Source organism: Berghia stephanieae, chromosome 14 (assembly GCF_034508935.2).
Source record: "Berghia stephanieae isolate SIO BIC M18660-M18661 chromosome 14, UCSD_Bste_1.3, whole genome shotgun sequence".
Lineage (NCBI taxonomy): Eukaryota > Metazoa > Mollusca > Gastropoda > Nudibranchia > Aeolidiidae > Berghia > Berghia stephanieae.
Genome location: NC_088373.1, coordinates 465,930 through 481,845, shown reverse-complemented (window position 1 = coordinate 481,845; position 15,916 = coordinate 465,930). Strand labels below are relative to the sequence as shown.

General features: G+C 36.9%; 1 protein-coding gene across 4 annotated transcripts; it reads right to left on the bottom strand.

Annotated features, from left to right (window-relative positions):
* Positions 1-4,167: 4,167 nt before the first annotated feature.
* On the bottom strand, positions 4,168-15,351 carry LOC144959415 (phosphatidylglycerophosphatase and protein-tyrosine phosphatase 1-like). Of its 4 annotated transcripts, none has more exons than XR_013642621.1 (5): positions 15,040-15,326; positions 12,803-12,880; positions 11,146-11,337; positions 9,335-9,571; positions 4,168-6,039 (listed from the first exon to the last, which is right to left on the bottom strand). XR_013642621.1 is itself a non-coding variant. In XM_078891994.1 (4 exons), the coding sequence occupies exons 1-4, from the start codon at positions 15,241-15,243 to the stop codon at positions 9,437-9,439; spliced, it is 609 nt and encodes a 202-aa protein (XP_078748120.1). In that variant the 5' UTR covers positions 15,244-15,351; the 3' UTR covers positions 6,691-9,436. The 4 variants fall into 4 exon arrangements, 1 of the variants encoding a protein (XP_078748120.1); XR_013642622.1 differs by having other exon boundaries at positions 9,340-9,571; XR_013642623.1 differs by having other exon boundaries at positions 9,345-9,571.
* Positions 15,352-15,916: the final 565 nt, after the last annotated feature.

The window sequence follows — 15,916 nt, the reverse complement described above, 5'->3', positions numbered from 1 at the left end:
CATTTGTCAATGGAAGAGAACGTTCAGCGCATTTGAATTCCACCCCTGCTACAAAGCAAGCTGCAAAAGGAAATGTGAATCATTTGTCCACAATTATCGAAGACAACCTTGACCTTCCCTCTGTTCCAGAACGCAATTATAATAACAATACTCACAGAAATTCAATCACTTCGGAACATTGGGTCAGATCATAATCGTACCACCAAAACAAGCAGACTGCTACCTCTTGTGATTGCAACGATCAAAGATATCAACACACTGAGATTGGGTCAGATCCTCTTTCTTCAAATCAAAATTACTCATTTTACAAGAGGTTCGTCCCAAGTAACATCAGCGCAAGAGGAAAGAAGCAAAACCCTACAGGCATAAAATCTCAAATATCGGATGTTCATTCCACGACAAATAAAAATGATTTCTCCTTGTCAGGAACTGATTCTGGGTATCATGTCCGGGATTTCAGTGGGAAGGAGTTGAAATCAAGGAGAAACACTAAGACTGATGCTGATAGCAAAAATAATGTAATGGAAAACGATGGGTATTTGGTAATGAGTTCTTTGTGTAATCAAACACGAGACGAAAACTGTGTTCCCAGAAGAGGGAAGATTCCAAAAAACCCTCACGGAATAAAAAACCCTTCAGAGAACCACCACGCCTATGTTAATTTGATAGCGTTTGATGCTGAGAAAGTTTTGTGTGACAAAAACATGGGCAAATATGAAGGGTTTGAACCAGCCAGCAATGAATCAGTCGCTATCAACTCCAAACAGCAAGCCACTCCTGTTTTGAAGGAAACTCCCAAAGTAATAATACACACGAATTCAAATGGCTCTAATACTACACTATCCAGAAAACCAATGCAGACATTTAATGACGATTTGTTTTATTATAAAAGTACTCCTGATCTTCGGATTTTCGACGACAATGACATTGTTGAGATTCTAAACGCCGGAAGTGACATGGGTGGTCACACACATGGCACAAGCCAAGTCGATTCAATGATGAACGATGCTTTTGTGTGTAGTTCCGTGCAGAATGGCGGAGCTGACGAACGAGAAGATAATCCGACAAATACCACATTACGAAGGGATGCAAGTCAGAATTCAATTCGTAGATATTTTTACAACAAACGATTAACAGTTGTCTCCCCTCGTCTTGATTTTCCACCAAAACTGAGATCGAAGTCAAAAGTGGCATCCCACAGTGACGTATGTCTAGCCAGCAATGATGATGTAACAACACAACGTTTCATGACGTCTTTACCAAATCTTTCTGTGAATGACGGGGACGCTATTTATGACGTACCAAGACTGAGAGAGGATAAAACAATAGAGAGAGATAACGAAGGAACCATGATTTGAATGGGACACAGAAGTGGTGACGTCACACATTCCTCTCTTCGGGTTCAACTTGAGCTTTAACTTGAGATTTTTATATAGCATAATATCCACTAAAAGTGCTCAAAGCGCTTTACAAAGGGTCCCTAACCAACAGCAACACGTAACGTGTAGAACGAGACATGACGCCTGTTAGGCGATATTACAATTTCTTTCCGTCAGAGACAACGCTGTTAACGGCCAGGTACTCATTTTAACCTGAGTACGGTGAGAGAATGTGAGTAAAGAGCCTTTTCCAATGACTCAACTATGCTAATCGTTGATATCTTATATCAATCCCATTTTAGAAGCTTGAAAAATAAAATTTCAAAAAGTTACAAGCATAGCCAGGTAACTTTTATTGTCTGAATATAAAACGAAATTGCTTTCACTTTCAACTTTCAACCCCCCAATCCTCAATTACATAATGGATCATAGTGTTATAGATCAGTAAAATTAGGTGCCCCAAACGTAAACAAGTTGCTAGTGATTTCCGTTAGGGACCGGAATAATTTACGCACAATATAGGTCTCCCAATTTTGTAGTTTGAGTTGTAGGCAATACACTTTCAGTATTGAAAATATGTTTACATAAAATCTAACAGTTGCAGAAATAATAATATAAGGCTAAATTATTATGAAAATCAGGCTCCGAATAATTCTCGTTTTGTTCACACCAGCGCAATAATTTGCTCTGGTCTAAAAATAGATAGACTTAACTTTTGGTAAATTTTACCTTTTGTTCCATAAAATATCCATATCTAGTCATTATTTGATGCATGATCGAGTATTTATGAATATGTGTTTCTTTTGCCACCTAACAGCCAAATTTTAAAGGTTATTTTTTTCTATTATTTACATTGGAACGTGAGCTGTCAAGACAGGAACATGTGGTTTGCCATGTGCTTCTCGACCTTTGTTTACGTTTGGGGCACCTAATTTTACTGCTCTATTGTATATTTGACAAATTTTATTTTTTTAATTTTTTTTTTGTAACACTAAGGCTCCGAATCCACTGGACCAATCGTCACCAAATTTTCCATGGTATTTACAATTTGCATGAAAATGGTTTCCGTGTATTATGAGCTTGATTAGACATCGTAATGATTTTTTCTTTAAAAAATCAAATATTTAATCTAATTTATCCCATCGAAAACAGACGCCATCATTTTTAGCACGTGGATTGTGTGTCAACATCCGGTTAGCGAGTATGACAATGATGTAGGAGTACTTGCATTGGATCGATAGCAGTTAGTGGTTCCTCCCATTATTTTGAATCCTTAAAATTTATATTAAATCATTTTCCGCCTTTGACATTTGGAGAGAATTCTACGAGAAGTGATCGAAATGTACAAGATATTACATTCATAACATACATCTCCGTGTCCAAATAAAAAGCTCTGTGGAGTTCTCTTACCAAGTCGAAAAATGTATTGTTTATTAAGGCAATATAAATTGATTTCAAATTTTATTCAACACTTGAATCATACATTTGAGTTGATTGACTTATCACGTTCAATGAACCGTCCCAGCTACGTGTTATATTAATATAACAAATAAATAATAATGTGAAATTAAATGTAAGCTTCAATTTAATTACGAAAACAGATGAAATGGACGTTTCGGGTTTCCCCTTTATCAACAAACAGGATGAATGAAACGCTACAAATGAATGAGATAATGTTATCTCATTCGTCTGTAGTGTTTCATTCATTCTGTTTGTTGATAAAGGGGAAACCCGAAACGTCCATTTCATCTGTTTTCGAAATCAAATTGAAGCTTACATTCCATTTCACATTGTTATTTATTTCTTCGAGCTTCGAGCAGCAACATTTATATTAATATAACAACTATTCTAGCCGTTTTCACTAAGAGCCCTCCTATAAAGAAATGAGTTTACCTTCATTAGCTGCCTCGCGTTGCATCAGTTTTAAATTAAAATTTACTTTGTTTTTTGTTTTTATTTATAAATCTTATCAATACATTTATTTCTTTTGGATGATTTATCCATGTATTTTCTTTAACTTTGTTTAACATAATTTCAAATACGTGTGTGTACGTTTATGTTTGTTTTTAAGGGTTTTACGGCGCTTGCAACACATTTAGGTTATATTAGCGCCGGTAAAAAGGAAGAAAATGGGATAGTAACAAGTTCTAGAATTACAATTAAACCACCCAAGAGAAAGGAAGACAAAGGGGGACTGGGAACAAATAGGGATCAGATGCAGATTCCAAGAGCAAACCATCAATGTACGGTACTTAGTTTGAGATCACCAAAAGACTCATCCGGACACAAGCACATAATCCAACAAAGAGGAACACACTCAAATGCTTAAGTTATACATTAAAAATAACAAATATAATAATACATAACAGAGAGATGATTTACAAGGAAAAAAAAATATCATCTTCCAAAACAATAACTGTGCATTTGACTGTTTCCCTCCCAGCTAGGACTCAGGCCAGGGCCAGGACAAAACCAAGTAATCTCATTCCAAGACAAAGACAGAAAGCAAGTTGGAAAACAGATATTGGGGATATAAGTCACAGTATGTACTTCCCTGTCCACTATGGGAGGTCGGGATCCCCTCAAGTGTCAGGACAAAACCAAGTAATCCCATTCCATAACAAAGACAGAAAGCAAGTTGGAAAACATGGGTATAGAAGACACAGCAAAAGACCTCCTGCCCACCATGGGAGGTCTAAAGACCCCAGACCCCCACCTAGTCCCCCAGAATATCACTAGCCTGCAAAAAAAAAAAAACAAAAAAAAAAACAAACAAACAACAGTCACATTAGTTTTTGATGTCATTTATTTATTCAATTTATTATCAAAAAATCATCACATAGTCAGGCGGCATCTCGAGGAAAATCATAGTTATATTATACTTGTCAAATAAGCACATCGATAATAATAATAATAATAATAATAATAATAATAATAATAATAATAATAATAATAATAATAATAATAATAATAATAACAACAATAATAATAATAATAAAAATAATAAATATCATCATCATCATCATTTAATATATTAGTTTTGATTTGTTTTGGTCTGGGTATATAATGTGTAGAGAGTTAAAGTGGAATATTATTAGGGGATAAATTGCCTCTCCCTTCCCCTTCCCTTCCACTCTGTTTCCCTTCCCCTTATCGGTTTTCATTTCTTAGGTAGTGAGTAAAGTTATATTCACATACGCCCACACACACATACACACCCACCCACCCACATACATACTCTCTCTCTCTCTCGCTTTTTTCTAACACACACGCACACACATTTTGCAAATACAAAATCACACAAATATAGTATATTTGTTTTGTTTTTGCTTTTAAGGGTTTTACGGTGCTTGCAACACATTTTGGTTATATCAGCGCCACTAAAAAGGAAGAAAATGGGATAGTAAAAAGTTCTAGAATTACAATTAAAGCACCCAAGAAATAGTAAGACAAAGGGGAACTGAGAACAAATAGGGATCAGATGTAGATTCCAAGAGCACACTATCAATGTACTTAGTTTGAGATCATCTATAAGTCTCATCCAGACACAAGCACAAAATCCAACAAAGAGGAACACACTCAAATGCTTACATTACACATTCAAAATAACAATAATAATACATAACAGAGATGATTTACAAGGAAAAAAATATCATCTCCCAAAACAATAACTATGCATTTGACTGTTTCCCTCCCAGCTAGGATTCCGGCCAGGGCCAGGACATAACCAAGTAATCTCATTCCGAGACAAACAGAAAACATGTTGGAAAACAGATATAAGGGGATAGAAGACACAGTATGTACCTCCCTGGCCACTATGGGAGGTCAGGAACCCCACCCAGTATAGTATATTTAACTCATAAGCAGACAATTCAAGGTCATCATGAAATCAATGTATTCTATAATCAGAAAAGATCAACTGATGGTATATTATAGTATAGATAGTGGAAAGATCCAACTGATTCGATTTGTGTCCATCATCCCTCCCTTCCCTGATTGGTTGACAGAGATGTCAATGGTTGACACCCATAGATATTGACCTGTTGTCGGAATTGTGAAGTAACGATGAAAATCAAGATAAATTTAAGGTCCAGTTGTCAGATGTTGAACCTTGAAATATTTGTTGTTTGGTCTTATTATTAACTCACTAATCCTAGAGAATTTTGTTACTTTTCAAAATTGGTAAAAATGTATTAAAATGAGCATGAACAAAGATAGTTTTATTCAACTACCACTAACATATAAAAATTAAGAACATTAGCTTTGATACTACGCCTATAATTATAATTTGTCTGAGAAAAATGTAATAAAGAGATATGGGGAAAAAGTAAACTATGGATATAGTCAGTGATGCCGACCAATCAATCAAACGAATGCATAGCATTGCCACAAGCCATAGACTGACTTAAAGAGGGTATTAAAAAAAAGCCCAAATGAGTCAAGTAAAAAAGACAAACCCAAAAACCAAGGAACCAAGAGAGACCCTACCTAAACACAAACAAGAAACAAACAAAAAAACCTTTTGTGTTGTACTTGTGACTATGTCACAGCTGAATGGTTGGCTGAACCAACTATGGGTAGTTGTAGTTGCCAAGTCCAGACCTGGACAGACACTTGACAAGAGCTATGGTCCACAGCCTCGTAGAACAGGATTATGAATCTGGACAATGAAATTGAAATTGAAGATAGACATAGTAATTTTTTTTTAAATTCTTAAAATTTTACTTTATTTCTTTCTTTCCTTTAGTGTCAGAACTTGTGACTATGTCACAGCTGAACGGTTGGCTGACCCAGCACAATGGGAGTGTGAGGGCAAGTTTGATGTGATAAATGAAAGAGATAACACTCCCTGTTCTACGAATGAATATACTATAATATGGAAACATATATTTACATGAAGCTAGTTTATTCAGTTATTACTTTTAAAAAATATATTCTGTCCCTCCACATCCAACTCCGCATCCCTCAGTAAAAAAGCTAAATAATTCCCACTACGACTACTACTACGGCTCCTCCTCCTACTACTACTACTGTTACACTACTACAATAACATCAACACCTACTACTTCTACTACACTACTACTACTACAACTACATTACTACTACTACGACTATCACTACTACTATTACTACTATACTACTACTAATACTACTATTGCTCATGATGATGATAATGATGATGATGGCGGCAATGATGCTTATGATAGCATACCGGCGTGTCCTTGAACTCATTATTACAACTATTATTATTATTATTATTATTATTATTATTATTACTAGAGTAAAAAAATAAAATATTGTTGGAATTTCGTTTCTTTTTATTTATCATTGTCATGTGTATCTTGGTTTGTTTTTTCCCCCTCATCATTTGACCATGTAAACGTTAGCTATTTTAGGTGACATTTTCTAATTAACCCATTCTTAACACGCTAGGTTGGTGTAGCATGCTAAGGGTTAAAATCAATGTTCTTTAAAATAGTGTACTTCTACATTGTCAAGTAGTCTGGTATATATTTCTGCTTTTTAGTTGTTTTTAATGAAACCAAACAACTTAATGTAGCTTTTAAACCTATAAGAATTCATATTTATTGTGAAAATTAGGTTTTGGGGGTTACAAAATCACGCAAGAACATGCATACATGTCGGGTTTTTGGCATAATGTCGATTTTATGGCATAATTTGCCTTTTCTTTGGCACAATATTGCCCAAAAAATGGCATAATTCCGCGGGGACAGTATATTTAGGAGTAATTTGTGTCTTGATCTGAGATGTAGGTACGATCTTGCTACCGTGACATGCCCAATCACTCCGTTTTTTAACAGTGTTGCTGCTGTCCACGTATTGCATTTTAAATTTTACTTACTTTCTTTTTCGTATTTATCCTGGATCCCATACACACACACACACTCTCTCTCTGTCGCTCTCATTTAGATTTGTATTATTACTCATTTCACTCATTTTTTCAATCTACCAATTTTTATTTTGATTCAAAACGGACACTGTTGATGTAGTTAGTATGAATGTGAGCATGAATGCGATTACCGACTATGTCAGTATGAAAGGTAATCGATACTACAGCTATCTCTCTCTCTTACTCGATAACTCCATGGCGAGCATCTATCCTATCTTCAGTCCAATAAACTTCTTATCAAACGAACTACACTGACGTCCATATCATTATTTAACATGGTGACAGCGGTGGAATTCTTCTTGTTATTGTGAACAGTACAGTGAACTATATAAACCTATAAATCAGATGAGTTAAGCCTCATATGTGTTATTTATAGTGTACATGACCTGTTATCGATAGCCAACAAACAATACGAAGTTACTGTTACAAGGGGCGCAACCCAATAAAATACTAGAAGACGACTCTACCGAAAACCCGTCAAACTGGAGGTCATATTTTATGATTATATCCCTTGATTTGCAGCAATCTCAACTATGGCTTCAAATCGTAGTGCGAGTTCCAGTAGGAATGACTCGACGAACAAGTCGATTCCGCCACCGAGACCTCTCAATATGGAAGGAAATATCGCCACTAACTGGAGACACTTCAAACGAGATTGGCGAAACTATGAAATTGCAACTGGACTTGATAATGGACAACAACGGATACGCATAGCGACTCTCCTCACCTGCATCGGCAGAGAAGCTATGAATGTTTATGATGGATTCAAATTTACAACTGATGAAGATCATCGCACCCTTGATGACATAACATCTCAATTTGAATCTTTCTGTATTGGCAAAACAAATGAATGCTATGAGCGCTTCATATTCAACAGCCGACAACAGGCCGTGGAGGAATCAATTGAATGACAAAATAATCTTGAAAAAAGAAAGGATGTTGATGTAGTTAGTATGAATGTGAGCATGAATGCGATTACCGACTATGTCAGTATGAAAGGTAATCGATACTACAGCTATCTCTCTCTCTTACTCGATAACTCCATGGCGAGCATCTATCCTATCTTCAGTCCAATAAACTTCTTATCAAACGAACTACACTGACGTCCATATCATTATTTAACAGATACAATGTTGCTTCTCAACCAGAACTTCCTCTCTTAGATGCAACATGGTCTGAAGAATGTTCAGACGTGTTCATAACAAATTTCATTCTTAACTCTGGACCACGACATGCCTTAACACCATCAGCTCATCCCTTGGATTATATTTTTCTCATGTTTCCCCTTGCCCTCATCAGCACCCTAGTCGAAGAGCCTAACCGCTATGCTGAGCAGTGTATGGAGACATCAGCAATCTCAGCATAGTATGAGACGACACTGGATGAACTACGAGCATTTTTGGGAATTCAAATCGTTTTCGGAATTCGGAATATTCCTCGTCTGCGGTGCTACTGGTCGGAGGATAAAATAAAATACATAGGGACCCCTATGTCAGTTCGATCATAACTATCAACTGATTTAAAAACTTGAGCAGGTATTTCCACAGTCGGGATACACAAGTCAACAGCCTCAGAGTGGTGACCCTGATTATGACCCCCTCTTCAAAATCAGAAATGTAATAAATGTCAAAGGTTCTCACAGGCACTGTTACAGTTTTGCAAATTGTATGTAATTACTCTAAATAGTTATTTTGAATAATTTTCTTTCTGAACATGGCTCGGTGTAAATTCTCATTATGGACCGAACAATATTTGAAATGTCATAAACGTCCTAAATTTTTTTTCGAATTTGATGAAATAAGCAGCTGTGTTCGTGTTTTCCCAAGCTCTGTTTGGTTACACCAACATAAGTGACATTTAAACCAATTGAATTTTTTTTACTTGTGGTACCCACTATGACCATATTACATATATCACACCGTCCATTCTAAGAATATTTTTCCCAATGTGAAGCTACAATAACATCATGAAAGCAACTATATGTTGTACAAAAGTGTAAAATATGATCGTATTCATGGAGACATCAGTTAATGATTTTCAATACATTACTATACTGTAATTTGATGTCAGTCTCTTGGCTGTTGTTTTTTGCTTGTATTTCTTCTTTCTTTCTCCTCAAGACAAATCGGAGCTAATTCATCAAACCTCAACGGGTAGGTCTACTGGGATGACACCCTTCATGGAAGGCTCTCACCGTCTCCATCTGTTTCTCTCTCACCCACACTTGATGCCGACATTCTTTAAGATATGAATATGCTGTCTCTGGATCCCAGCCGTGTCGCTGAATTGCAGATGAAAAAAAAGGAATAAAAATATAACAAATGTTACTATAGCTGTAAAATTCTAGAATAAAACAAGAAACAACAAAATAACATTTGACCCACCACCTATGCCCTTAACCCAATGTTATATTGGGCTTGATTTCAAGGTCACATCATGTGACCGGCAGCCATCTTGGAATAGTGAGCTATAAATAGAAAACTTGTTTATCTGAGAAAATTCTCAAACGGCTCGGTTGCTTCTTAAAAAAAGAACGCTAGAAAGAGGAACCTATGAAATATGTAATTCAATTTCCAACAATGCTCAATACACCACACGGGGTATAATTTATAATTTATAATAGACGATTTTCATGTATTATATAATCATCATTTCTACAACTACAACTGCACCCTCATCCAAAACCAGACCCTTGCTTGTGAGATGAGGAGATACCTGCATACATATTTCAACAAAGTCAGAAAGCAACACAAAATCAATCAGTAATAAATTGTAAAACTGCAGTAATACTAAACAAGCCAAAAAAAAAAAACAACCTATAATAGGAAAAACATTTCGTTTGTTGACGCCTTGTATTACGCATCAGCAATTGATTTAGCTATGTTACTAATTGTACATTGTAACAGATTAGTAACATCTCTCTATAACCAGATGACGTTTATAAAGTCAACATGAAGATGGATATAGAAGAATGGTTGAGAGAGATAGATGGATAAGGAAAAGATAGAAAGAGAGAGAGGGACAAAGAAAGAGTGAAAGAGAGGGAGAGTGAAAAAGAAAGAGGAAGAGGAAGAGAGAGAGAGAGAGAGAGAGAGAGAGAGAGAGAGAGAGAGAGAGAGAGAGAGAGAGAGGAGAGAGAAGGGAGAGAGAGAGGGAGAGAGAGAGAGGGAGAGAGAGAGAGAGAGAGAGAAGAGAGAGAGAAGAGAAGAGAGAGAGAGAAAGAGAGAGAGAGAAAGGGATAGAGAGAGAGAGATAGAGAGAGAGAGAGAGAGAGAGAGAGAGAGAGAGAGAGAGAGAGGAAGAGAGAGTGGCTTTAATTGATGGGGCTTTTTTTCGAATTGGGGGAAGGTACAATAAGTATCTTTTGACCTACTTACAAATAAAATCTAGACTCATTTACCCCCTCCCCCATCCCCATCCTTTTTGACCATCAATTGCCTTGTCTCACTTTTGACATCTGGCACCAGTTTGTCTAGACTGACGCCAAAAATGGGAGTGTCACCAAAATTCATGCAACTGAGCACAGGTGTCAAAATATGACACAAGACATGAAGGTGATATTCCACGGATCCACCACTTGAGCTTTTATCTGAGAAAAATGTTTGACACAGCAAACCAGATCCTAAAATCACGGAATTCTGTAGAAGATTATCATCACTGCTTCACACTAAAGTAACTTCAGAAAAAAAAACACCTTTTCCTTCAACACTGTGACCAAACAGCGGTGAAACCAAAGCCGGTAATTGTCACCAAATTTTGTTATAATTTTAGACCATCCGAAAAGTAGGCAAGTATGTGAGAGCTCCACCAAGCGAGCTTTTGGGACTACCCGTGTTAAACCAAACCGTTACTTACCTTGATGAGATAACACAAGACAACGGTGGCACTCCTTGTCCTGCCAGCTTTACAATGGACATAGACCTTTTCTCCCGCATCGCGATGAGACATGATGAAATTCACTCCTTTCCCTATCTTTTCTAATGACGGCGTCCCCACCAAATCTACAGTACTCAACTGTAGATGATCCACTCCAAAACTTTCCCACTCCTGTAGGAATAAGAAAGATTTAGTAAGTTAAATCAGCCACAGATAACAAATGTAGCATCTGTATAAATTCCTTGATGATTTTATTTTAAGTTTTACAGCACTTGCAACACATTAATGGTTATATCAGCACCAGTAAAAAGGGAAAAAATGGGATATTAAAAAGTTCAAGAATTACAAATAAAGCACCTAAGAAAAGGAAGACAAAGGGCAATTGGTTCAAATAGGGAATAGGTGTAGATTCCAAGAGCGCATTATCAAAGTACTTAGTTTGAGATCACCTAAAAGTCTCATCCAGACACAAGCACAGGTCCCCACTGAGAGGAACACACTCAAATGCTTACAAATCATGTATTATATGTAAACAATACATAATAAAGTGCATAAGAGAGAGATGATTTACAAGACTAAAATAAAATCATCTCCCAAAACTCTAACTGTACATTTGACTGTTTCCCTCCCAACTAGGGTATCCGGCCAGGGCCAGGACAAAACCAAGTAATCTCATCCCAAGACAAAGACAGAGAGCATGTTGGAAAACAGATATAGGGGGATAGAAGACACAATAAATGCCTCCCTGCCCACTGTGAGAGATCAGGAACCCCACCCAGGTATAAATTCCTTCTTTTAAATCTAAAAGAAAAATCTGAATCAACATAAAAAGCAAGATTCATAGCTGGACCTATAGCCGAGTTGATAGAGTACTCGATTCAAACGCAAAGGAATTGAGATCGATCCCAGGTGACATCACGAGTGTCCACCCAGCAGTGATTAGGTAGCTGGGTCTTTTAGATCTGGTGGAGAGTACTTTGCGGTAGCCTAGCATCCTATCCAAAGGATAGCAAGCAATTGCTATTGTCAGTTTCATGTTTTAGAAAGCGGGATGAACTCCAGCTCCATAGGCCTAAAGGCTCTAAAAAACCACTAAAAGTGGCATCCAAAAAAACTATCTTCATGGAACACAGAGTGTGTCTGTTTGAAGTGAATACACTTACACAAGAGTGCGAAATGAGAATGGAAAGAGCAGAAATTGTAGTGATACAGTCAGAAATCTGATGATTGTCTGACATTGTACAAGTCTATATAACCGTTTCTAAGTTCAGGCCAACAGAAAATGAAAATAAGCTAAGGCATAAGTATTACAAACAATATAGAAAATCGATCAAAGACTTCAGCAACGAACGACTGGTAGATTAAAATTTTGCAGGAAAAAAATTAATCGTATTTAAATGTTTATTTCTTTATATATTGTTTCTTTGCTTTTCCCCAAAATTTGAACTCCGGGACTGTCCCAGACAATCGGGGACGGTTGGCAGGTCTGCACATAAACCTGCCGTCTGAGTGGTGTCAATAAAATCCGCCGTCTGAGTGGTGTAAATAAAATCTGCCCTGCATTTTAATCATTTCAATTTCAAAATAAAAATGGAATGATTTAAAAAAACAAAACAAAACAAACAAACAAACAAACCTTTGAAGACTTGGTAAGTTTTAGCTCATAGTTTTCATTCATAGACAGGACTGCTTTGATGTTTTCTTCCTCAATAAGCTGAAATAGAATTAGCATCAAAAAACACATTTATAAATTAGAATAGTTTTAGCATCTGATACTTATAGTTACATTTACAGGAAATGAATTCTTTTCTATAACTATTAATTTTGACTAAAAGCAATATACTGCAACTTTACTACAATATAGTAAATTTTTATTTGCATAAATTTTTAAGCAATTACAGTCTACTCCGGATAATCGCAACAGCTTGGGATCAGCGAAAATGTTGCGATTAACCGAAGTTGAATGTCCTGTCTACTATTACAACATTTTACACAAATATGGTAAACTCAAACCAGTTGTTGTAAAAATTGTTCTTAGTCCATCACAGACTGAGCAATATGATTGAAATGAAAACTATATGGCATTCCTTTTTAGATTTTGTTAAGCAAAAGCAGCTTTGATGCAAGTCGACGTCTTATTCAGATTGGATTAACTTTCACTCTTTTGTTCATTTGTAAGAGTCAAAGAGATTAGCCGTGATGTGAGAGAGCTCTCAAAAACTTGTTGGTCACAATGCACAGTCAATCCCAAAACAAAGGATATCGTTCAGTCTCTCCTTACAGCTGTCATTGTCTGCCTGTTGTCCAGATAATGCCCAGCCCCCTCGCCTCCTATTTAATGGCCACAGATGACATCACAAACCCATACTGCAAAGCCCTGCCTTCCCATGTCTCTAATAAGGTGGTGACACACTATTGTAGCATTAAATCACGCTCACTCTCGATTCTTTAACCCGTCATGATTTCACCCATGATGAAATTGATTTCTTGAATTTACCCATTTTGAGGTCGAAAATTTGTTGCGATTAACCGAAGTTTGTTGCAATTAACCAGTGACTTTTATATAGAATTAATTCCGTTTCTTGGGAAATGTTGCGATTAACCGAGTTGCGATTATCCAGAGTGGACTGTATCAATCAAAATTTTTTTTTTTTTAAAAGGCAAAAACTATACTGCCACGGAAGACTACTCACACTGAGTCTGAATAATTGATGGATTGCACATGAGCATTGGAATCTGAGTCAGAATAGCTGCACAGCCATAGCGAAAAGTGGCGACAGCTAGTAACACTTGGTGAGAATAGCGAGAAGGGGCGGCAGCTAGGCTAATCCTATCTGTTGGTTAAAACCGGATGAGAATAGCGAGAAGATGCGACTACCTCTATTCTCACCCAAGGTGAGAGATTGGCTTTTTCTTTTCTCACCCCAGGTGAGAGCTTGAATGGTTTTCTATTCTCACCCTGGGAACTGTTTATCCTAGATCAAGAAGTAAGGGATCATAATCATATTAAATGGTTTTTAAAACCACTATGGGAGGCCTTCCGAAAGCTCCTACATCCCCAGTATTCTTTTTTTTTTTAAACAATAGTGTTCTAGTAGAGGATTTGGGAGGGGGGAAACTTTTATTTTCCTTTTTAAAGCCCCCCCCCCCCCCTTCCCAAAGCCCCTACAGAACATTATTGACATTATAAAAAAAAAAAAAAAAAATACCGGGCATGTAGCTTTCAGAAGGCCTCCCGCCACTATGTCTCTGGAAAAAAAATACAAAATTAAAATCAATTTTTTTTTTTAAATCAAACTGCAAACTCTGGACTCCAGACTAGCCTCTGTAGTCTGTAGACTACAGATATCTACCTAGATAGACCATTCTACTACCTTAGTGACTAGCCAAGTTAGTCACTTATGTCGTGAATAGACTTTTACATCTCATTCACGATGAAAAATAAAATAAATAAATAATATGCAAAAGGCATGTATCTCCACATGAGTGGGTCGTTACGCGATTAGTCCGGGTATATTCGTCTGGTACAAAGTACAAGAAACAGAGTCAACACTTGAATTTCAATCAAATATCCATTACCCGTTTCGTAGTAAAAAAAAAAGAGCTTAGAAAATGAAGGCAACCCCGTTTTTATATCCCCTTGTGACGTCACAAACTCACGGGAAGAAACAACACACAACAGTGAATGGAACTCACCATGACACCCAAGGTCAAGGTTACCCAGCATGAGAACAATTCACAACAAACTGGAACACATTGATGAAACACAGCGATAAATACGTTCCTATACTTGGACACTTTTACTTTTTCTGCCCTCTGCCTCTAGTTACACAAAATATTTAAAATCTATGCAGCAAATTTAGAGAAACACACCTGCTTGGCGATTTGTTTTAACGGTAAAGCTCCAATCAGAACAGTGTCATCTACTCGGTCATACCATTTTCTTGTTGTAACTTTGTTCATTGCCACAGTGTACGCCAGGGATGGGTAAAACATGACACGAGCAAGTAGAGACATTGTCAATGGCGTATTGGCTTTAGACTCAACAGGACTTGAAGATCTAAAACAAATAGGCATTTAAAACCTAATACTGTGGCTGTCGTGGTTTTGGACAGCTTAAACCCTCCCGCGTCCCAAGTCCCACCCACGGCCAACGGCCACTGCCCTCTCCGTCATTTTTCGGTTGAAAGGATCTTTGCCAGATGGCCAGTTTTTTTAATAGCCATTTTTTACTTCAAAAGCGACCAAATAAAACATCGCATGACCAAACACAACTGACTTTGACCCTTTGGTAAACTCATTTTGATAAACTAAAAAAAATATTTAAAAAATGAACTGCCTAGATTCGGGGGAAAATATTCTAAAAGAATTCTAATTTTTTTTAAAAAGTCATTACGAAAATAGTGACACGCGTGACTATACATTCACCTTGCCATTCTTAATGACTAAGAGTAAGCAAGATAGTAAGATATTTGGATCTAGAGCGACATGTAGTTATTTGCAGGTCTGATAACCCAAATCGTTATGGACGCATTGATGTAATGGAAATACTCTCAAACAAACGCAAAATATTGTCCATTATAACAGTATTAAAGTTACTTAACTTTTATTTCTTGGGCTCCCTATGGAGCTTAGGCCGTCAACTGTCATCCTCCATCTCATTCTGCTCTGGGCCGTTTTCTCCATTTCATTCCTGTTCATGCCAATCTTCTTCAGCTCTTCTGTTACTGATCTCCCCCATGTGCTTCTG

Bases quoted from the DNA above. Each gene is read 5' to 3' on its own strand.
- LOC144959415 (XM_078891994.1), bottom strand. From the start codon at position 15,243: ATGCCTATTTGTTTTAGATCTTCAAGTCCTGTTGAGTCTAAAGCCAAT. The intron at 11,338-12,802 runs GTTTGTTTGTTT...TTATTCCTACAG, and splicing joins AACTTACCAAGTCTTCAAAG to GAGTGGGAAAGTTTTGGAGT. The intron at 9,572-11,145 runs GTAAGTAACGGT...TCTGCAATTCAG, and splicing joins TCTTGTGTTATCTCATCAAG to CGACACGGCTGGGATCCAGA.